The sequence below is a fragment of the Dama dama genome, chromosome 31, assembly GCF_033118175.1.
Source record: "Dama dama isolate Ldn47 chromosome 31, ASM3311817v1, whole genome shotgun sequence".
In the NCBI taxonomy this organism is placed as follows: Eukaryota; Metazoa; Chordata; class Mammalia; order Artiodactyla; family Cervidae; genus Dama; species Dama dama.
In genome coordinates this window covers 56,440,883-56,464,580 of record NC_083711.1, presented here as the reverse complement: position 1 = coordinate 56,464,580, position 23,698 = coordinate 56,440,883, and the positions used below count along the sequence as shown (strand labels likewise).

The window sequence follows — 23,698 nt, the reverse complement described above, 5'->3', positions numbered from 1 at the left end:
CAGTGATAACTCGGTACCGTCTACTGAGGACTTAGTAACAGGAGGCAGAGATTCTGTGTATATCTTGTATAATCGGGCACAGCTCTGTGAAGTAGGCTCTGGCATTATGTGGCGGGAGAAGATGCAGAGGTTCAGGGAGGCATGTCTGTCCATGCCAACAGCAGCCCGAGTGTCCAGCTTCCCCAAAATGGTAAAATAAAAAAAAAAAACTTTAAGGACTTCTCTAATAAAATTTCAGCATAAAGGAGGTTATAATTAATAAGTGCCAGACACTGTGTGAATGTTCTTTAATGGACAATTAAGCATTAGTTATAATGTTCTTAGTCTTAAGTACAGTATCAGCTGAAGTTAGACAGTACAATTAATGCCAAAGAACTGTTGACAGTAGAACCACTTTGATTTGCTATAAACTATTATCCAGTTTTTTAAAAAAGACCCATATGGTGTGAATACAGGAAGCTCTCTAGAGCTGTGGTCTTAATTCATGGATGTTAGCACAAAGGGATGACACAAATCTCCTTTTCGCTTGATAGACACGACTCTGCGTCATCTGCCCCAACCTACCTACCCAGGTTTGCCTCCCATATTGCGTATCCCTCAGCCCTCTGAAGCTTTTTCATTCTCATAATACTGAAACCCGTAGGCCTTGTTAACACCCTACACACTGCTTCATGGATCATCATTGTTCGTTAATCTCCATGCTGCAGCCAGTTACCCTTTTAAAACACGTGTCCATCAGATTGCCTGCCTCCCATGTAAGAAACCCTCGGGTGGGAGCGCCTGCTCTACTGGAAGAAGCCCCCGTCCCCACGCCGCGGCCGGTGCCCCTCAGGCCCTCTGTCTGCGTCTCCCTGGGGGCCCGCCCCTGCAGCCTGGCCTTCTCAAGTATCGCTCAGAGACCCTGCTTTATTTATACCCTAGTATCATTACCTTCACCTGAAACACTTCTTCCCTCAGATCTTGACTATTTCTTTCAACTGACTTTGCTTTATTTCTGGACCCACCTTTAGTACCTACCCTCCCACGGGCTGGTGGCTCAGACTGTGAAGAATCTGCCTGCAATGCAGGAGACCCGGGTTTGATCCCTGGATCAGGAAGATCCCCTGGAGAAGGAAATGGCAACCCACTCCAGTATTCTTGCCTGGAGAACTCCACGGACAGAGCAGCCTGGCAGGCTGCAATCCATGGGGCCACCAAGAGTCAGACATGACTGAGCAGCTAACATTGTCACTCTCCCACAGGCTAAAGTAGAACTTGGGTTTAAAAAGTTCTTTCAACAAATAAGAGGCAAGTGGTAGATGACTGCTGTTGTTAAAAATAAATTACCGCCAATTCTATTTAATTGTGGTTACCCGAAAACCTTGAAACAAGATTTTTCAGGAATAAATGGTGTTCATATAATTGAGAATTGCTTTTATATAGCTGTGTAAATGACAGTTTTCAGCAGTACATTTATGTCCATGCATTCATTTGTTGTATATTGACACCTCATTTGTTGTGTATTGATATTTTTTCATTTATTAGATATAATATGATTTCCACTTCAAAATTCTAAATCTCAGCTTGTTTTTGCCCAGTATGCCAGTGGAAGATTTAAATCCAAGTTCTGGACACAAAGCCAGAGTTTCTGTGAGTGGTGGTTATATAGCTGCTTCTTCACTGACAGAATCTTCTCAAAGCATGTCTGTCAAGGAAACAGTAAGAAAACTGACATCTAATTTAAGGTAAAGATATTTACCTGCTTTGTTGGATTTTCTAAGCAGTGACAACTGCTGATTTTCTTTCTCTATTGAGTGGTAATATTATTGAGAAAATTCAATAGAACGACTTGTCTCCTAACTGCACTGATTTAGATATAGTGTGGGTTACATGTCTTTGGAAACCAAATTATTGTCACTAACTGCCGTGCTGTGACATGGTCCAGTGATATAGTGGCTGTTAGTTTTCTCTCCAGTGAAATAAAGAATCAGAATTTGTAAGGACAGAAGATAGGACAGAAAGGGCTATTAAAAACAAATGAATGAGGGACATTTATTGTGAAGGGGAAAGAGAAAATTCTTACTGAATTTCTTCCTTCCTTCTTCCTTCCCCTCTCCCTCCTTCCCTTCTTCCCTCCCTCCCTCCGTTGTGTCCCTTCTTTTATTTTTCTATTCTGCCTCACTCAGACCCTAATGACAGTATGGCCTTCTAAGAAGTCTTTTTTGTAGCTTTAGATACTGAACTTATTTGGAGAAACTAAGTTTTACTTTTTGCTTCAGTGTAGAATCTTACCATTTGTGGGTGTGGTTAATGAGGGATTTAAATGTCTGGATCTCAGTCCTCAAAGGATGGAGTTGTTGTTCAGTTGCTGTGTGTCCAACTCTTTGAGACCCTATGAACTGTAGCCTGCCAGACTTCTCTGTCTGTGGGATTCTCCAGGCAAGAATATTGGAGTGAGTGGCCATGGCCGCCTCCTGCAGTTTGCTCAGATTCCTGTCCATTGAGCTGGTGATGCCATCCAATCATCTCACCCTCTGTTGCCCCCTTCTCCTCCTGCCCTCAATCTTTCTAAGCATCAGGGTCTTTTCCAATCAGTCAGCACCTCACATCCAGTGGCCAAAAATTGGAACTTTAGCTTTAGCATCAGTCTTTCCAATGAGTTATTTAGGGTTGATCTCCTTAAGGACGGACTGGTTTGACCTCCATGCTGTCAAAAGGACTCTCAGGAGTCTTCTCCAGCACTACAACTCAAAAGCATCAATTCTTTGTCGCTCAGCCTTCTTTACGGCCCAGGTCTCACATCTGTACTACCAGCAAGGATGGAGACATGAGTGTAAAGTTCAAGGTTCAGAGATTTTCCAAGTAGGGACCAAAGATAGGGGTCTTTACAATCAAGCCAAAGAAGTGACTCTACAGAAGAATGCCCTCAAATAGGTGTCATATGAGAGGCTGGGGGTCAGGAGCAGAAACACCATAAATCAGTGCAGCCCATCGGTCTGGTTAGGCTTCAGAGACTGTGAGCGGCCTGGTTAAGGTGAGGGACGTTCAGCAGAAGGAAACATACAGCATGCTCTAGCTGGAAGCGTATTTTCCCTTAGGACACCTTGACTTTCTCATCAGAGACTGACAACATCTTCCTGAAGAAGAGAGTCGGCAAAGAATGCAAACAGGGAGGAAGAGAGAGGTTGAGGTAGGGCATATATACAGGGAGCTAGGGCCCCTACTCAGGCCCAGGATGGGGTCTAGGGTCCTCTGTGTGAAACTGCAAATGACTGTAAGAATTGGATGCCTTTCTGCAGCTGCCCCGGGCTTTCGGGAAGTCTCTGTGGCCGCATCCAGGGCCGTGGGGCTGCGCTACATGAGCATGAAGGCCCACCTGCGGTGCTTCAGGAACATACGTCCGATGCCTGTCCTGCCCCGGGGAAAGAGGGGCGCTCCTGTTATATGTAGGTGGATCCACTTTGAACTTTGCATCAGGACGCATTTTCACTAATGACAGTAGGAACCCAGTGACAAGTTGTTGACCAAGGGATGAAGTCAGCGTGCTGCGTCCCTGAACACTAAGTCAAGACCACCGACTCTGCATGTGGCCGGGGTTGGCAGGCTTGTACTAGCGTGGGAGTAGAACAGAAAACCAGACCTCAGGACAGCCCCAGTATCACCCAGTGATACGGTGGGTGTCAGTGTCAGATTGCCGTGGCCTCCGGCATAGTCCCTAAAGAATGGGATTCTCCAGCCGTTTTCTTGCCTTCTGTCAGTACTTGATCAGAAGTTTTATGTAAGATCCTCATCTTTGATGTTGGGTAGCCATAACTCTGAATCCTGGATTCTTACTAGTTATGAGATTCAGGCATGTCAGTTGGTCCCTGAGACATGGTAGTATGCAATAAATTATATATGAATATGCCTGTGTACATCTGAATAAATATGTGCATATTATTTTTAAATGTATGAACAATGTATATGACATGTCCAATGACTGGAACATTGCTTCAAGTGAACCAGACCTTCTTGATAATAATAGCCACCATTTAAAAGTCATTATTATTATACTTTATTCATTCACTCAAGTGGTTTGTATACATTAGCTCCTTACACAAACTTACAAAGCTGATATTATTTTTAACTTTTTTTTTTTAAGTTAAACTGAAAAAGAGAAACTAGGGAATTTCCTAGTGGTTCAGTAGTTAAGACACTGAGCTTCCAGTGCAGGGGGCCTGGTCTCAATCCAACTAAGGTCCCACGTGCTACCTGGTGTGGCCAAAAAAAAAAAAAAAGATAGAAACCAAGTAACACTTGAAGTCAGAGAATTTCACAGCTGCCAAGGACGGGGCTGCATTTGAGTCCAGGCTGCCTGATTTGGAATTCCATCCTCTTAATCACAGTGTATACACACACACATACATACACACATACATACAGATGCACACACTTACATACACACACACATGCAGATGCACACACTTACATATACACACACACATACATACAGATGCACACACATACACACACTTACATACACATACATACAGATGCACACACTTACATATACACACACACATATACAGATGCACACACACACACACATACAGATGCACACACATACACACACTTATATATACACACACACATGCAGATGCACGCACTTATATACACACACACACATACAGATGCACACACTTACATATACACACACATGCAGATGCACACACACACATGCAGATGCACACACTTACATATACACACACATGCAGATGCACACACTTACATGTACACACACATAGATGCACACACATATACACATGCAGATGCACACACATACACATGCAGATGCACACACATATACACACACATACAGATGCACACACATACACACACTTATATATACACACACACATACAGATGCACACACATACACACACTTATATATACACACACACATGCAGATGCACACACTTATATACACACACACACACAGATGCACACACATGTACACACACATGCAGATGCACACACACACACATGCAGATGCACACACTTACATATACACACACACAGATGCACACACTTACATATACACACACATGCAGATGCACACACTTACATATATACACACATATATACACACACATACAGATGCACACACTTATATATACACACACACATACAGATGCACACACTTACATGTACACACACACAGATGCACACACTTACATATACACACATGCAGATGCACACACATACACACATGCAGATGCACACACATATACACACACATACAGATGCACACACTTACATATACACACACATACAGATGCACACACTTACATATACACACACATGCAGATGCACACACATATATACACACACACACACACACTTTTTATAATACGTACACACATACAGATACCACACATGCTTTGCTATCTCTACACTGTAAGCCTGGAGAGACTTGCCTGGTTGTATGGTAGCAGAGTTTGGATGTACAACTATACATTATCGTTTCCTTTATTTTTTTACTTGTCTAATTTTTGTTCTGCCTCTAAGTGTATCATCACTGTTCACTTTAATGAGTTACACGTGATGAAAAAGGAGATGGTTTGATTGAGGGTGCTAAGACTGTAAGGTGCATCTACTTCTATAATTAGGCATCAGTAGAAAATTAAAATTTCCCAGAAACCATCTCCTTAATGAACATGCAGAATCTTCAGTACTTAAAATCATCATAGTATTATCAATGGAATTCTCTGAAAGCCAAATGAATTAATAAATAAGCTCCTTTCTATACTGGCTTGAATTTTTTTGTGGTGATTATTTTATAAAAATATTCACTGGGAAAAGAATTGTACACAACACCGGGTTTTAACTGGAATAAAAGGAGCTCCTCATGTACCGATTTTCTCTTTTGCCTCTAGCAAGATGTAGTGTGTTTTCTTACATTTCACCAGTGAAGAAAGATTTCTTGTCTTCGCATTATGTTTTGTTTTTTTTCTCCTTATACTGCACTGTTCTACTGTTTGGTCCACATGTTAGTCCTTATGTTAACTAGACTTTAAATTCTTCCAGGCATGAAGGTTTTGGTGGCCTGTCTACTGCGTGGAGGGCACCGTATTCTTTATGATCATGGTTGTCCACCAGGCTTGTCTTGCTTGTCACAGATAAGAGAGCCGTCAGTTCCTTTGCAGGGTGTGGAGTGTTCCCTCCACTTGGGTCACTTCGAATGTGACGTCCTCCTTATCGCTTTCAACACTGCTAAGTGGGCGTTTTCCATTAGGAATGGTTCATTTTATAAATTAATAAAAATGGTAGTTCTTATTGTCCATTTTATCACCCGGTTATGCTCAGTTTAGCATTTTCCTATCTTGCATTATTTTTTGTTTTATATGTATTAATTTGTTTAATCTGCAAATGTAGTAACTCCTTTGAAAACAGATTGAATCTTCCACACCATGTCTGACGTATATTAGTAGATTTTCAATGAACACTTTTAATTAAATTGAAAGGGATTAATGTAAAAAGCAGTGAATAATATTGCTGGATGTTAAAGTATTTTCAAATAATGGGGTGCATCTGAGTTGTGTTAGTAAGAGGTAAATAAGGTAAACTGAGATCCAGATTGCTGAATTTTGTCAGATGGTACTAAATATTGGAGCAGTATCAAATCTCAGATCACTTTCAATGACAACAGTACTATTTATGATCCACTTACTATGTGCCAGGCCCTGTCCTGAGGCCTCTGCCCATGTTAACCCACTTAAACCTTAAAACTGCCCTATAAATAGATACTTTCATTATCCCCATTTTACAGATGAGAAAATTGAGGTATGCAGAGGTTAAGTAATTTGCCCAGTATTACGTAACTCTTAAGTGGTAGAACTGGGATTTAAATCTTGGCAATCTGGTCTCACAGTTTTTACTCATAAATACTAACCTGTAATGCCTTTTTAGTTTATCATTGTATATGTAAATTTGATAATACGTCAGACTTCATTGATTTCACCTGTACAAAAGTATAAATATGCTTTATGTTACCTTAACTTTTAAAAATACCAAAAAAAATTTAAAAAGAAAGTTACTTTTTACAGGTTGCTGCCAGTTATGGCAACCCCCTCCAATATTCTTGCCTGGAGAACTCCATGGACAGAGGAGCCTGGCAAGCTACAGTCCATAGGGTTGCAAAGAGTTGGACATGATTGAGCAATTGAGCATGTATGCCTACCAATTATGGAAGCAAAAGAAAAGATCACAATTTTTTTTTTAAAAAAATTAGCAGTTGAGGTCTATCAGAAATCAGGATTTGACTCCTGGGTTTAAAAAGTGGAGCCGTGTCATTTCTGTAGCCTTTTCACTGGAGTGAAGAAGGGAGTTTCACTCTTCCTGAGGTAGGAGGCTTGCTCCTCTGCTTAGCCAAGACCAAGCTTATTATTAACTAATTTACGCTTTAAAGAGAACAAGATAATGTGGAAACTCTATGTATCTCTGCTTGTATATAGAAAGAGTGGAGCTGTGTGCATGCAAGAAAGATTTTTCTTCAGGAAAAAGTACTCTGTTGAGAAAGGATATGACCATGGACTGAAAAGGAAGTGGCTCTGAGCTGGAGCTTTTCAAAGCCTGGTCTTCATGTATGTGGAGACAGAGCTGATTCCATGTTGTAGCTCAACCAGTTGAACTCGATAAAAATTTGCAGCTCAGACTTGCAGATAGAGATATGGTTTCTGCAGAAACGGGCAGCATAGCCAAGAACTATCACAGTCCTGGAGGCAAACAATAGCTCTGAAGGATCTTTAGGGTGCTTATTTCTTGAGCTCCCAAGAAGAGAGATAATGTTATTAAAGACAAATTCCTGATTTTATTATCAAGTTTGAGGGTAGAGCTGTGAGCAAATGCTCCAAGGGAAGAAGGGGTGATCCTGCTGCAAAAAGACTCCCCGTGAATGGTGGTGCTTGGTTCGTGTGTGTGTTAGTCACTCAGCCGTGTCCGACTCTTTGTGACCCCATGGACTCTAGCCCCCCAGGCTCCTCTGTCCATGGAATTTTCCAGGCAAGGATACTGGAGTCAGTTGCCATTTCCTTCTCCAGGGGATCTTCCCGACCCAGGGATCGAACCCAGGTCTCCTGCATTGCAGGTAGATGCTTTACCGTCTGGGCTACTAGGGAAGCCAACTTAGTTCATGAGTCCCCCCGGAATACACAGCGTCCACCCAGATACTCCAGACAGCAGTTTATTCCTATTGTTTTGTGCTGAGCATCTCCTTGTGGTACCTTCTGTGGATTAGAGGATCACTATCTCTGTCTTAAAGGGAACCTAAAGTTTGAGGGTGGAGAGAGGTTTGATGAAATATATCCTCAGGAACAGAAGAAGGTGTCATTGAAGATTATCTTTGAAGAAAGGGACTCAGGACAATAAATAAACGAATTTTTAAAGAGTTCTCAAGCATCTCCTTTCAGACCCTACATTTGTGATTTTTGGTAGCTTACCCTCTTTTCAGTAGTGTCTAAGAGTTTTCCTGAGTTAGTTTTTCAGGAAAAGGAAAACATGAAGGTCTGTGTGTTTGTGCTTGCAAACTGCAGGAGCAGGATATTAATAATTTGTTTTCTTTGTCAGTCTCATGGGACAGAATCCCCAAGGGAAGAACTGTTTAGCAGAAGCCATACAGAGAAGAGGGTACAAAGCTAGACACTGGGGTCCCGGAGGGAGAGGGGCAGAGAAGGAGACTAAAGGTCGGGGTGGGCGTGTGCTGAGTTTCTCAGTTGTGTCTGACTCTCAGTGGCCCCATGGACTGTAGCCCACCAGGGGATCATCCCTACCCAGGGATCGAACCCACGTCACCTGCATCTGCGGCATTGACAGACAGATTCTTTACCACTGATCCATCTGGGAAGTCCCAGGGTAGGGATGAGGGTCCTTAACAATTAGAGAACCAGAGAGACTGAAGTAGGACTAAATCCTCAATCAAAGAGCTTCCGTAAGTATTATATGAAGTTTTGTATCTAAAGCCTATGCAACATTTAGCACATTTTTAGCACTTTAGAAAGAATGGTTGAATCTGACCAGGGCTCTCAACGCCATCAGAAAACCCTCAGTTCTCCAGCATACAGTGCTGGCCTGCAATTCTCTCTTCACAGGCTGAACCCCCTGCCCTCCAGCTGGCTAATTCCAGCTCCTCCTCTGGGGCCTCCCAGGCGCAAAGCCGGGCCCCTCCTCTAGTTAACCATGAGGCTGCATTCTCATGTTAGCCTCTGTGACACTGTATTGGATAGTTTGCTTCCACGTCTGCATTCTCTACTAGGCTGAATTCGGTGTAATAAGATTGCATTGAGTTCCTAGCATGGGGGCATGATGCCAGGCTCTGGAAAGCGCCACTAGATAAAGGCTGGGTTTTAGTAGAGGTTTGGGAAATGTCGGTGGAATGAATGAGCTTAAGGATATTGAGAATGAGCTTGAGGATATTGAGAAAATACAACCATGACAAGAGCTATTTGTAACAAGTGATTCCATAAAACCTTTATATAAAGTGTTTTACTTTAAAAAAAATAATCTTTCTCTCTCTCTGTGTGCGTCTTTACCTCTCTGTCTTTAGAAATAATAGTACACATGTGTGAGACATTATTCAGACTATAATGATGTTTCATGTAAATTTTGATGCAGAGATTTTGCAGACTGAGAGTAATCCAGAACGGATTCAGGACTTTGCCTCTCCCCAACCTGCCCCTTTACCCTCTCCCCCTCCCCACCACATGCCACCACTTCCACATATTTGTTTTTCTACAAATACTTCCTTGGAAGATTGCTGATTAGCTCTAAATCTAAACCCAAAAGAATTTATACCCACCATGAAAAGGAGATGCTTAGATGCGGTTTCAACTCTGTGTTCGTACTGGAGAGAAGGAGGCTAGATTTAGGGAAGGAAAGGGGTGGTTTGTACTTAAAAACCTCTCACCACTTCTGCCCCACCAAACCCACCATAAACTTGACCCCAGGCCCCCTTTCCCAGGGAATCTAGTTGAAGCTTTTCTTTCTATGCCATCTGATTTCTGCTCAGCTCAAATACCCAGAAACTCCATGTCATCCTGCCTCCTACCCACTCAGCTTCTTCTAGCCAGGCAGGTAATTCTGAGGTGCTGTGTGTGTGTGTTTTATGTTCACTACTGTGAAATCCTGAGGAGTTTTAACTTTTCAGATTAAATCGCCTCAAAATTACAAATGAATATCACCACCAATAATATACTTAAAATACTGGGAGTGTAAATTACATAAGAAAGAGCTGTTTTATTCTTTGTGTGCCAAGTTATTTTATAATGGAAAAATTTTGTAAATCCCTTGGAAGTTCTTGGAACACTTCAACATAACATTATTCACTTTTAAGATGTGGTAGCTGTAAATTTCTAGATTTCCTGTTCTCCCAGGAATGAAATACGTATCATCTATGTGATTAATCCTAGAAAAGTCATCACACTAGAAGGACAGAGTGCTCCTGCCTTTTGACAAAATGAAGCAAGCGCCTGTCAGAACAGTGACCATTGCTGTCTAGAAGGAGCTGGGTCCATGTATGAGTTCTTGAAATAGTCCTGGATGAAAAGATTACTCCAGAGAGTTCAGTTCTTTGGTTTTTTTAGAGAAAAAAAAAATCAGTCAGCCTGTAGTCAGCCTCTTTTCCTCCAGGAGATTTGCAATGTTGGCTTGGACCTCTGCCAGGGAGACCATTCAAGTAGGTGCAAGGGTCTTCTGGACTGCTTGGTTAGGGATGGGCGTCGTGAGCTCATGCTCGCTTGCTTTAATCAACGTCTTATTTTAAGATAAATGCAGGTTCACGGGCTGTTGTAAGAAGTAATACAGAGGTGTCCCCTGTACCCTTTATCTGGTTTTGTAACATCTTGCAAAGCTATAGAACAACATAACAGTTAGGATATTGGCGCTGACACAGTCAGGATACACAGCACTCCATCCCCAGAGGATTCCTCCTGCTGTCCTTTGACAGCACAGCCACTTCCCTCTGCCCAGTCATGCCTTTGGTAGAACACTATGACGCCAGTGATAAAAACTAACTGTTTGCCAGTTGTGAATGTTTGTCTTTGCCAAGACAATTTCACAGAACCCAGGAGACAGGTCTGTTTCTGACAGATGAGTGCTGCGTCTCTTTTCTTGGTGTATTCCCATCTCTACTGTGCTTACGTTCCCAGGGAGATTCTTCTGTATTTTTTTCCCAAGTATCAGCTGCCATCAGAGTTTGGCCACACATCCCTGGAGGAACTTACAGCAAGTTCTGAGGTAAGCTGGCTTTTTTTTTAAACTTTGAGGAGATGGCCTAATACCCTGAATTGAATCTTCAGTGCAGAGAAATGTAAAGGGTTACCTAGAATAGATTCAGTGAATCAAGCGGGTGGCTGAGAATTAAAGCTGCATTGGAAACAAAGGTGGCCAAAGTTTAATTAAACTCTGGGAAGATTGTGCAGACTGGGAGTAGTTGGTCACTGAGATGGAAAGAGCAGGACATCGTCCTTGACTTCCCTCCCTGCCCCAGAAACGGTCCCTGTTCCTTAGGTGCCCTCCCTCAGCCCCCTTTTATGAGGAACCAAGGAGAAGATTGGGTTCGAGTCAGTAGGACAGCACAGGGAAGGGTGAAGGAAATGGTACCCACATTTACGCAGTCTCCTCTCAGGGGCAATGCTGTCTGTGATGAGAAGGAGAACTTTGCCCAGCATCCCCCGGGGCACACGGGCTGAGCGTGGCACCAGCTCCCGGGAGGCAGGGCCCGAGCTGCCGAGTCCCCGCAGGCTGGGCCCAGGCTGAGTGAGGGGTGCAGGCCCGAGGCCGCCCGAGCTGCTCACGGGGCTGGAGGCCGCCCAGCGGGTGCAGAGGGTGGGGGCTCCGTCTCCACCCCCACGCCTGGTGTCGCTTGTGGAAAAGATGGGAGCACGCCAAAAGGGATCAGTGAAGAGCAGAGGTGCTGCGTGCCTTCACCTGACCCTGCATGAAGTCACAGGTATCGGTGAGAAGAGCACGCGTGATGATCTCAGAGGTGCTGTGTGCCTTCACCTGATCCTGGATGAAGTCACAGGTATCGGTGAGAAGAGCCACGCGTGATGATCTCAGAGGTGCTGCGTGCCTTCACCTGACCCTGGATGAAGTCACAGGTATCAGTGGAAAGAGCCACGCGTGATGATCTCAGAGGTGCTGTGTGCCTTCACCTGATCCTGGATGAAGTCACAGGTATCAGTGAGAAGAGCCACGCGTGATGATTCTCAGAGGTCCCATGTGCCTTCATCTGACCCTGGATGAAGTCACAGGTAGCAGTGAAAAGAGCCACGCGTCATGATTCACAGAGGTGCTGCGTGCCTTCACCTGATCCTGCATGAAGTCACAGGTATCAGTGAAAAGAGCACACGTGATGATTCACAGAGGTGCTGCGTGCCTTCACCTGATCCTGGATGAAGTCACAGGTATCAGTGAGAAGAGCCACGCGTGATGATTCTCAGAGGTCCCATGTGCCTTCACCTGATCCTGGATGAAGTCACAGGTATCAGTGGAAAGAGCCACGCGTGATGATTCGCAGAGGTGCTGCGTGCCTTCACCTGATCCTGGATGAAGTCACAGGTAGCAGTGAAAAGAGCCACGCGTCATGATTCACAGAGGTGCTGCGTGCCTTCACCTGATCCTGGATGAAGTCACAGGTATCAGTGAGAAGAGCCACGCGTGATGATCTCAGAGGTGCTGCGTGCCTTCACCTGATCCTGGATGAAGTCACAGGTATCAGTGAAAAGAGCACGTGTGATGATTCTCAGAGGTGCCATATGCCTTCGTCTGATCCTGGATGAAGTCACAGCTATCAGTGAAAAGAGCCATGCATGATGATTCGCAGAGGTCCCATGTGCCTTCGTCTGATCCTGGATGAAGTCACAGGTATCAGTGAAAAGAGCACGTGTGATGATTCTCAGAGGTGCCATATGCCTTCGTCTGATCCTGGATGAAGTCCTGCATCACGGCTTCTGTTGCTTTGCCGTCGACTCTCACCTCGCTCTCTCCCGTGGAGCTTGACTCCACAGCTTCACTGGGCTGCCTCGTCAGGCCACTGGTGACCACTCTCCTGACCTCTGCAGCAGTCGCTTCTCTTACCTGACCTCTTGGAGACATCAGTGCAGTTGACCACTCTTTCTTTCTTGGATCACTTTCTTTGTGTAACTTCCATGACAGCAGAAAATTTTCACTTTCCTGCTTCCCTCCCTCCCACCCTCTGTGCTGGCCGCCTCTTCTCCATTTGTTTGCTAGGCATTGGCATCTCTGAGGGCTTGTTCCTGTCCCACCTTCTTCTACTAAATGTTTCTAGGTGACCTCAACTAGTCTCTAGCTTTAAATACCGACCCATGGGTCAGTGTCTGTCCCCAGATTATTTCTGTTGTGTCCCCATCCATGATATCCTGACTCCAACCTCTTTATTTATTATTTATCATTTACTTTTCCCTCACCTTGATTTTCTTTTTCATCTGCAAATTTTACAAACCATATTGTATAAAGTAAGCCACCTTAATCGCTTTTTAGAATGAGGTGAGGTCTACTGGAGGTAATTAATTTAATTAGACTCAGACTTAAAAGACCCACAGTACCAATATTGGCAAGTTCTAGACTCTGATACTTTGTTTATACCAGATACTTACACGCTATAACTCTGCTGTAGACAGCTCATTCTCTAAAAGTTAATATCCTGTTCTGTTATCATTTATGAAAACAGCTGGAGCAGTGCCCAGAACAGACAAACAAAAAGCTGAAAATGTGTTTCAACCAGGTAAGCTTCCTTTCAGTGCAGTCATTTATATTCTAAATGATCCTGTGTTCCAAAGGAGAAATAATACACATTTCCAAATGTTACATTTGAAAGAAAACCAAATTTGCATTCACTTATCAAGACTTAGATTAATGTGTAGCATGTCAGATGTCACAAAGCAACATCGTTTTGAATTTTAAAGATGCAAATGTTTCCCAACCATAAAGCTTATGAAACACTTGGAATTGGACTATATTTTGAACAGGAAATGTGACATTCGGAGTCTTTAAGAAATAGAGTCATTGAATCTTCGATACACTGTGCTAAATCAGAAATCATTTGTACGTCAACGTCTTTGTTTTGGACAATATATCTCTTGGGTTTCTAAAATTCTATCAACAGTTTTTTAAGTTTATGATTTTTCTCTTTTAAAAGTGGATATAAAAATAGTTAATGCCGATAAAAGAAATTAAAAGGAATTTTAAGAAATTCATCCATTGTCCCAAACCATTCAGAGATCACTGGTATTTTTTGGTGTATTTCATTATAATCTTTCTCTCAGCAGACGCTTTTCTTTCTTTTTTTTTAATTAAGTTTTCTTATAATACAGTGTATCTAGTTCTTCAAGATTCCCTTGGTGGGGGAGGGGAAGAGAGTCCACAGAGTCCTTTGGCTCTACTGGAGAAATATCTCAAAATCATATGCCCTCAACTTCTTTAATTCACACTTAAGGGAACTGAGATTGCAAGGTGTGAAGTTGGCCCAATCAATACAAGGGATTAGCATTGGAGCCAAGTGCCACCCCAGAAGTTCCCAGATACTTCATGGAGGCCACAACAGTCTAGAACTTTTCATGGCACCAGGGTCAACGCTGAGATGTTTGGTCTCCGCTGACCCTTCACCTGTGTTTGCTCTGACAGGTGCACCAGCTCCATCACTAGCACACATACTAGCATCTTCTTCCAAGTGCTTACGTTTACAGCCATCTTCTGGAAAGCTCTCATAATAACATGCAAATCTATAAAGACTGGGAGGAGACTCATGCTCCCTGAAGTCGTGTTCAGTATAGCTATAAGCAGAGGCATCTCCTTATCCCTTTTGTAGGGAATGGAGTAACATTTGAATATTCATGTTTTATAAATGAAGTAGAAGTTCCCCGAAGCATGTAACTAGGCAGACTTGAAATGAAAATTAGAACCTAATCTAGATTTCTTCTAAAAAGGCTGTGTCACAAAGTGTTTGGATTTTCGGGTGTGTCTAAATGTAATACCCCTGTTGATATATTTGCCTCTGATGTCTCTCCCTGAGTATCTGCTGGCCTGTGATAAGCAACTGGAAATGAAGGAATATTGTAGCTCTTAATTTCTCATCATTGTTCAACTGAAAAATGAATTTATTTTCTGGATAATGTTTTTTTGAGAAAGCTGCAATTGAACATTTTCAGTATGAAGACTTAGCTGTCAGCGTTTCCTAATAGAATAAAAGACAGCCTTTTTTTCCAGCTAATTTTTTATCTTATCCTAGCACTAGTACTAATATTTTCATCAGTGAATCTAACACTGTGATTGACTAAGAGTCACTGGTGTCAGGCACTAAACTAGGCTTTTATTTATGTTTCCTCATTTGACTCTCACGTCACCGGGAAGGTAGGTGCCACTGTCTCCATGTTAGCAGTAGGGAAGTGGAGAATCAGAAAGATAACATTCCAGTGTCATGATGCAAGTCAGTAGGAGATTCAGGGTTGGAACCCAGATTTGTCCCACTCCAGAGCTCTTTTCACGACCCCACCTTCTTCCATCTCATTCTTATCCGGACTGTAACAGTTCATCCTTACAGAATTTTCATGTATTACTTGTAGTAGGTATGTTACAGGCTTCTCAGGTGACTCAGGGGTTAAGGATCCTCCTGCTACGTAGGAGACGTGGGTTCAATCCCTAGTCTGGAAGATCCCCTGGAGATGGAAATGGTAGCCCACTCCAGTATGCTTGCCTGGGAAATCCCATGGACAGAGGAGCCTGGTGGGCTACAGTCCATGTGGTTCCAAAGATCTGGACATGACTTAGTGACTCAATAGCAACAACAGGTATACTACAGTGTCTCAGCCCATTGGTATAAAAGATTCTTGTTGACTTACTAGCCGCCTTGACATTGCAGGATGAGTGGTACATGGGGAGATGCTGACAGTAAGCTATGGTGTGGGGAGGGCATGTGGTGGGCAGGCTGCTCAGTGTCCCACCAGGAATGGCCCCAGCTCTGTGGTAGACAGCTTGACAAATTGCCAGTGAGGCTCCTGGGTCTCTCAACAGATCTTCATCTCTTGGTTAGGGAACTCTGTTTTAAATATTTACGCTGTAAAACTTAGAAATTTGCTAAGAATTAGTTTGTCATACATCTCAGCATATCCAGGTTTATACATGTCCTTCATGTCTGTTCTAAATGATATTTTTTCAGTGTCTACACTTGGTAGTGGAACCAAGTTGTTGGGTCTTAAAGGCCAGACTGAATAAGTGTTTATTCAGCATATTAATAGAGGATGAGAAGAATCCTCTTAATGTTCAGGGCAAGTGGGATTCAAAGAATCAAAGCAAATAAAGAGTCAGGAGACTACGAGTTCCTTTTGAAACTGAGATCACAAACAAAATATAGAACAATTGAAATCATGAGTTTCCTCACATGATCTTAGGGACTTTGTTAATAGTCTGGTAGCCTTAAGTGCATGGTTATAAAAACTGTTATTAAAATCATTTGTTGAAATCTGTTAGGGGATAACTGCGCACCTTGCTTTAAGGTATGTGTGTTTAATGAGGAGAGGACCCCTGGTAGTTACGAACTTCTCTGGTCATCTTGCCCTGACTGCGTCAGCAGTGTCCATAACTACTAGGACAGCAGCTGATTCATAGCACCATTGGTGGTCCTGTGTAGCCCAGCCTGAACTACCATCTTTCATTCTTTCCTTTCGCAAGCCATCTGCTCCATCCAAAATGGAGTTGCCCCAGCCTGCTACCCTGGCCAGCCTCTGAGCCTTTGCCCATGGTATCCCCCCCCAAATACTCTTTCCCACTTCCCCAGTCCACAGTGGCCCACTGAATTCCTACCCACTCTTTGTAGAGCTTAGCCAGTGCTTCCTTCTATCTCAAGCCTACCTTAGTCTCTCCATGTGAAGCTAGCTAATCTTGATTTCTGTGTTCTGAGTGAACCTTAAAAAAAAACCTCTATTTTAGCATTAATTAAATTTTCCGCCTTATATTACAGTAGTTTCTTGTATTCCATTTTCTCCCCAATTAGATTATAGAGTCCTTGAAATTAGCAATCCTCTCATATTCTAGAGGCATCAATAAGAACCTTTGATGCATCTGGACCTTACTATCATGCATTGAATCAAAGTTGATTATTTCTGCTGTAGTGCCTGCCTGCACAAACACATGCATTATAAATAGAGGACAAAAATCTATAGATCTTGTAGGTCTGCCTTACTTTGTGCAAACTTGTTAGGATTCTAGAGCTCCAGAGCTGCCAGAGCTCTGACTTTTTAAATTCAAGGCAGAAAATTAAATCTCAGTTGAATATCCTTTTTTTCAAATCCTAATTCCATCCTGAATTAATAGGGTTTGGAAGAATTCCATTTTTGATCCGCCACAAATACCTCTACAAGAGTGAGTTTAACCAGCAGAACTAAGCCTCTCATCCTGTTAACAATACTCTACCCACCTTAATTAAAATGTTAAAACAGCCAGAAGTCCTTTTACATTGAGCTTTAAAAGTTTTCAAAATTGTCACCTTTTATAGAAACCTCATGGAGATGTTAGCCTGAGAAAGGAAGAAGCATAAATCAAGAAACTGGCTAAGTTGGCCAGTAGTGTTTGGAGGAAATATAGTTCGGTGGTTACAAGATAGTGAACTTTGAGAGACTGAATATGATTTTGAATATAGTGTGCTGTATAAACATTCTTAAAGCTATACTAACAGTGCTGTCTTTTGAACTTAAAAAAAAATTAATTATAGATACCCAGCAAATTATAGAATAGTGGAGAGGTCCCGTGTACCCTTCATCCAATTTTTCCCAATGCTTATATCTTTCATATAAGCATTTCATATAATTATAGTATGATATCAAAACCAGGAAATTGAAATTGGTAGACTGTGTGTCTCATTTTATCCTGTGTGTGGATTTGTGTAACCACCACCCCTGTCAGGATACAAACTCCCGTTTTACCACCGAGATCTCCCTGTGTTAGCCCGCGATAGTCACGTGCCACACACGCAAACACCCCTCACCCCAGGCAACCACGAATCTGTCATCCATCTCTATAGTTGTGTCATTTGAGGAGTGTTATTGAAATGGAATCATAGAGTAGGTGTCATTTTATGAGTGGCTTTGTTCATCAGTGGAATTCCCTTCAAATCCATCAAGTGTGACAGTTGTGTGTTTCTTTTTATTGCTGATGAGCAATACTATTATGTGTCTAAGTAATATTGTTTTTCATATTCTGTATTTCTTTTTAATTTTCTCTATTTGGGTTTGTTTTATTATTATTGTTGCCTTTTATAAGAAAGTGTTTCCTGGCTATTGTTCAGGATGGCAAAAGCTGCAAATTCTAAAGTTTTGAAAACTAGGAACTATAGTTGGCTGCTGACATCTGAACTGTCTATAACTCTGCCGTCATTATTCCCACTGTGTTGAATTATTTACCCTGCTCTCCCTTCAGGCCGTGGGAGATCTCACTTCCTAGATTTGATGGAAGCCTCCACTGGAAGTGTCTCTGATGCTTCCTGGAGGAGGTGGTGGTCGCCTTAGTTGTAAGCCATCAGCTTCTTGTAGGTTGAAGAAAGGATGTTCAAAAATGGCTCAGGATCTCAGAATGTAGCCTGTTTTTCAAGGCAGGATTGGCCCATGTGCGTGAAAACCGCTTGTTGGTGAATGCTGAACATCTGTTGTCCCAGCTCTTCACTGTTTAGTTCCCCGTGGCATTGGAAATAAAGGTGCATGAAACCAGTTTTCGTTTTTTTTTTTTTACATTGAGGTTACATTCCAGAGGGAAAGATAGATAGTACACACTTAAATAAGACATAAGCAAAAATACATGTGATGTGCTGTAAAATAGTTGTGCAAGACAGTCACGGTGTGTTGGGGAGGGGGAGGCTATTTCAGAGTCAGAGAGCACGGAATATCTGAGCCGTGTTTTAATACTGGTTGAGGCCAGGGATGAGCCTTGTGTAGACCTGGGGCTGAATTTACTGAACAAAGAAAGCAGCAAGAGCAAGAGGGCCTGTGACAAGAGAGAGCTTGGTGTATGCCAGGAAGATGGAGGGCTAGGATTTAGGAAGTAAGGTAAGATAAGGGAAAGCCAGGTCAGAGATTTCAGGTCTAATGCCCTGTGCCCTCAGACAAGCATCCAGGCCATGTAAGTCTCTACCATACCTGAGATTCCTTCATGCAGCAATCTATAGATCTCACAATGAAGTCTTGTCTTTAATACCGCACATGATGTATATATGGCCCATGTTTGCCGCTGTAGAGTGGTATTTGGGTCCCCACTCCCAAATATCCCCTCAGTTAATAGCACATGAGAAGTTTACGTTTGCAGGTAAATTACTGATTCAACCTAACTCAAGTACCTTAAGTCAGGACTTCAATGCTCTTCAGTTTAATGGAGACTCCGCACCCTCCTCTCCACTCTAGTAATATCTGTGCCTGACTTGGGACACAGTACACTTTCTCGCATAAGGTACAGTATTCACACACTTGTATTCTCTTATTCTGTAGACTAGAAGGTTGTGGAGGGCAAAGACTGAACCTTCTGTATCTCTTCATCACCTATTATGAAATTCAGTGCCTTGAATTTAGGAAGTAGTTAGTGACTATCTACTGAACAGAATTCAGTGTACTTGGGGATGTTTGCTTGTTTCAAGAACTGTATAGAAAAGGGAGAATTGTGTGTGAGGTCAAGGCGTAGTGAAACGGAATAACACGGACAGAGCCGGGCCAGGGCCTGCCCGTGCGGTGAGGTGTGGCGGAACACAGGCCCGGCTGCCTTACTGTTTTCCCGGCCACCCAGCGTGTTAGAACACGGGACTCTCCTTATTGCAGAGACATTCAGGTGGTGGTCAGAACAGAACTTGCCCTGTATCTCTTTTCTCAGAATACCCCCGGCCTCCTCAAAATGTGGATGCAGGCAGTTCACGTCACTTGGAGATCGCAGCATTTGCCGTTCCATGCCGGCTCCCTGCTCCATTAAGTGTCTGAGGCATAATAAACACGAGCTCCTGGAAAATCACCAAGGCTCTTGAATCAGCAGAGGGCATACATGTTAGCAGATGACCGTAGCCTTTACGTCGTATCAGACAACCCAAGGAGACTGACGAACTAGGAGTTCCCCTTATCGCAGCTTCTGTGCTTCTCAGACGCTCCAGATTTGAGTCACGGGTGATACGTAATCTGTCTAGAAGCCCCGCGTTGCTGCTCGTCTGTGGCCACCGGTGCTGTGGAGAGGGGGCCCGGGCGCCTGCCCCCTCGTGTCCTGAGGAATATGGTAGCCCTGTTGGGAGAACAGATCCAACCGTTACTCACTGTCTGCTTCATTTCAAAGCAGGGGTTTCCGAGCCGCCCTTGGTGTGCCTGCTTGGATTGTAGTCACTAGACTGTTGTACATTTTTCCTCCTTTCTCTTCCTCTTCCATCAGATTGTCAGTTCCCGTAAGGGATGAGTGTATCTTAAACGTAGACTCCCCAGGGCACACACATATAGGGACAGCTGTGTAGAACTGTGATATGAAGGGGAACGTAGTCTTTTTAAAATATGCTAAAACTGTTGTAAAACCATTCCCAGATCCGTGATGTGTACATGGTCCAGTATGAAAAGAAACTGAAGAGAAAGATGCAGTCTGTTATCTGCGATGCAAACAGTAGAGAAGAGGCTAATGAAGCATCTCTGGGACAGTGCGAACAAAAAAGGAAACTGACTGAAGAAAAACTGAATAAGCTTCGTGTAAAACTGGCCGTATTATTGCAGAAGCTTCAGCTGGTGAGTAGTGAAGTATTGTTTCAGCAGTAGGAACGCATGCTACAGAGAGAGCCCCTGGCTGACTTCCTCTCCTGACATCGCCGTCCACTTACAGAGTGGACGGGTCACTTTCTGTAGCCTCACCCTCCCTAAGAAGGCCTGGAAATCACATATAAATGAGCCTTCAAAGTGTAAGTTAGAACACTGTTAAAAGGCCTATTATTTTTTCCCTTAAAAAAAAATCAGAAGCTTTGGGCTGTTGATATATTTCGATTATTCTGTCTTCTCAGTAGCATATTTCTAGTAGGAATTTTAAAAAAATTTTTTTCAGACAACAAAACATTTTAATTTTTATTCTAATACATAGGTTTAAAAATAGACTTTTCTAATCTTAGAAGCGAGGTTAGAGAAATCAGGAAATATCATGTAAGTATGAATTACTGTTCTTCTTGTTTGTTTTTTGTATATTTAAATACATGAAGAATGGGGCTTCTGTGATAGATTGGGTCAGTAAGGAACAGTCTGTCTTTGATTACAGTATATAGAAATGCTGGGGAGACTATATCAAAAATTCAAATATATATAGCCAATGTTGAAAAGTCTCTCTGTAGATGCTAAAAAATAAATTGGAATATCAACAGTGAGCCCAGGAACTATGTCTGTGTTGCTCAGCTTTTCTTGGGGTGTAAACAAAGGTTGTTGAGTGGGACTCCTAGGAAAGATCCCTAAGGGATTCAGAGAGCTTTGTGGAGGCCCTCGGGGCAGGTCTGTGTCTGGAGCGAGCTGGCATCATACACGCAGCGCCCGCACACGGTTGCTTCCCCAGCACTGTGGGTGGGCACCTGCACGCTCTCGGGCTGCTTCCCGGCCAGCCTTTGGCTCAGCTCATTGTCATGGTAACCTGGAAGATCCTTAGATATCCTAGAACCTGCTTTAAAATTATGCAGAACAGGGCCTGAAGGGGGAGAAAACTGTCTTGGGATGCGCAGAAAATTCGGACGTCGGCCCTGAGTCTGTGACAGGAGATGGGTCCTCCCTGGGCCATGCAGGGTGAGAAGGCGGGAGCTGTCCCCCGCAGAGAGTTCTGCCTGGAGGACGGCCTTGCTGGTGAACAGGGTCCACACGTGGCAGGGTTTCAGTGATGCCTGTTCTTTCACCAACGAGAAAAACTAGAGACCGAAGTTCTTTATCACAGTAACAGAATACCGCTCTCTGTCAAGAAAGTTCATAAAAATTTTTGGTTCTCATAATAGCAAATTTGTTCAGCTAGGAAAAAATAAATGAAAGAATAGTAGTTTATGCTTCTCCTGGGTTTCCTCAAAGTAACCCAAGTAATGATACCAGCACTAACTTAATTTGTTTTATTCACAAACTTTAGTAAAGAGGTGAAGGGCTTTCGCCACATCACGTGAAATGCTTTATCCAGTATCATTGAGAGGCGCTCAAAGGGCTCCTGCTTTCCCTACTGGAAATTTCCATTATCACTGCCTCTGCCCGAGCAGCTACGATGGAATAGAGCAGAGACGAGAGGGTAGATGTTGGGGCGGCTCATGAGGAAGCTGAGGACAAGAACCAGCCTGGAGTCCTAGGAGGGAGTCTGGCCTGCTGGGTAGAAAGCAGGGGCCAGGGGATTAGACCGGACTAAATAGGCTGAGAGCCGTTAGTGTCGGAAAAGGTCTCACAGGGCTTGCCTCAGGGTCTGTGAATATTTTGAAATCCTCATGAATATCGGCATCATGGAGACCCATCTGCAGAAACAGGGTCCGAGTTAGAAAGCTGGGATGCGGCATAGTGCAGACTTGTTAGAGGACCGAACAAATCCAGGGCGACGGGAGCAAAGCGGACAGCGCATTTACTGGAACCAGAGAGGGATGGAGAAGCTGTGGAGGTGCCAGATACTTGGAGACAGTGATAACATCGGGATTATTCCTGAAAGGTCCTTCCTAAAATTCCTCCTGTCCATGAGCTCAGTTGGAGAGCAAGTTGATCCCGTGGTTGGGCCTGGGGGACTGAGATTTAGAGAAAGAGGGAGCATTTGTCCAACTGCTCATGGATCAAGAAACTTAGGGAAGGAGAGCTTGAGATTACCCCAGTAGAGTGCTGAGAGAAAGAGAGAAAGGGAGAGGGGGACAGATCAGGGCAGCAAGCCCGAGGCTGTGGGGAAAGATGCTGCAGAGGAAAAAGGAGAAACAGGGAAGTCAGAATTTGCCCACCCATCTCTTTTGCCTCTAAGGCTCAAAATTCATGAATTTTAAGATGGAAGAGGAGAGCGTGTAACTAACACACACACACACACACACACACACATATGAGATGAGTGGGGGCTTTAGGAATATGACAAGTAATTAAATCAAAAGGGAAAAGAAAGACCACGGTTAAACAACCTCCACTAAAGAAGAAGAAAAAGATCCAAGGTCCTAACCACTTGTGAACATAAAATGAGATTAAATGCAAAATCATTTCAAAAGGTTAAAAGCGTTATTCAGATGCAAACTGGGTTTTGTTGCTACATGTAGGGAAGACTGGTCCAAGGTCACCCAGACAACCAGACTCAACCCTATAGCTTCTTCCCCTATTATGACTGCTGCTTGTCTTTTCCAGGGTGGTCCAGCCGGAGACCTGGAGCAGATTGACGCTTACTTAGAAGCTTTGCTGAAAGAAGATAATCTCCTTTTTCAGAAGGCTTTTGTAAATAAAGTGACTATGGATACAGGGCATCGTCTCCTTTTAGAAAAAGAGGAAAGTATTTCTCAAAATTAGAAGTCAGAAAAGGCATTCTCTTTTTTAAAATGCTAATAAGAAAAAAAGGAAGAGTCTTTAAAAGAGAAATCTCCTCTGTTCTTGTTATTGTAAAGTTCATCTTGTTTAATGGTAAGAAAATTCTGTATTTTAAAAACGGAGACTGAGTTATAATTTGCATATTTCCCAGTTCTGTGTTGTAATTCTTCCTGTTCTTTCAG

At 43.1% G+C, this 23,698-nt stretch overlaps 1 protein-coding gene across 1 annotated transcript in view; it reads left to right on the top strand.

Moving 5' to 3' along the window:
- Positions 1-23,498, top strand: part of MORC1 (MORC family CW-type zinc finger 1) — a 147,803-nt gene extending 124,305 nt beyond the window's left edge. Inside the window, exons 26-30 of the mRNA XM_061134240.1 lie at positions 1,563-1,724; positions 11,160-11,247; positions 13,706-13,759; positions 20,565-20,759; positions 23,340-23,498. Of these exons, the coding sequence (XP_060990223.1) occupies positions 1,563-1,724; positions 11,160-11,247; positions 13,706-13,759; positions 20,565-20,759; positions 23,340-23,498 (658 nt within the window). The remainder of the gene's footprint in view (positions 1-1,562; positions 1,725-11,159; positions 11,248-13,705; positions 13,760-20,564; positions 20,760-23,339) is intronic.
- Positions 23,499-23,698: the final 200 nt, after the last annotated feature.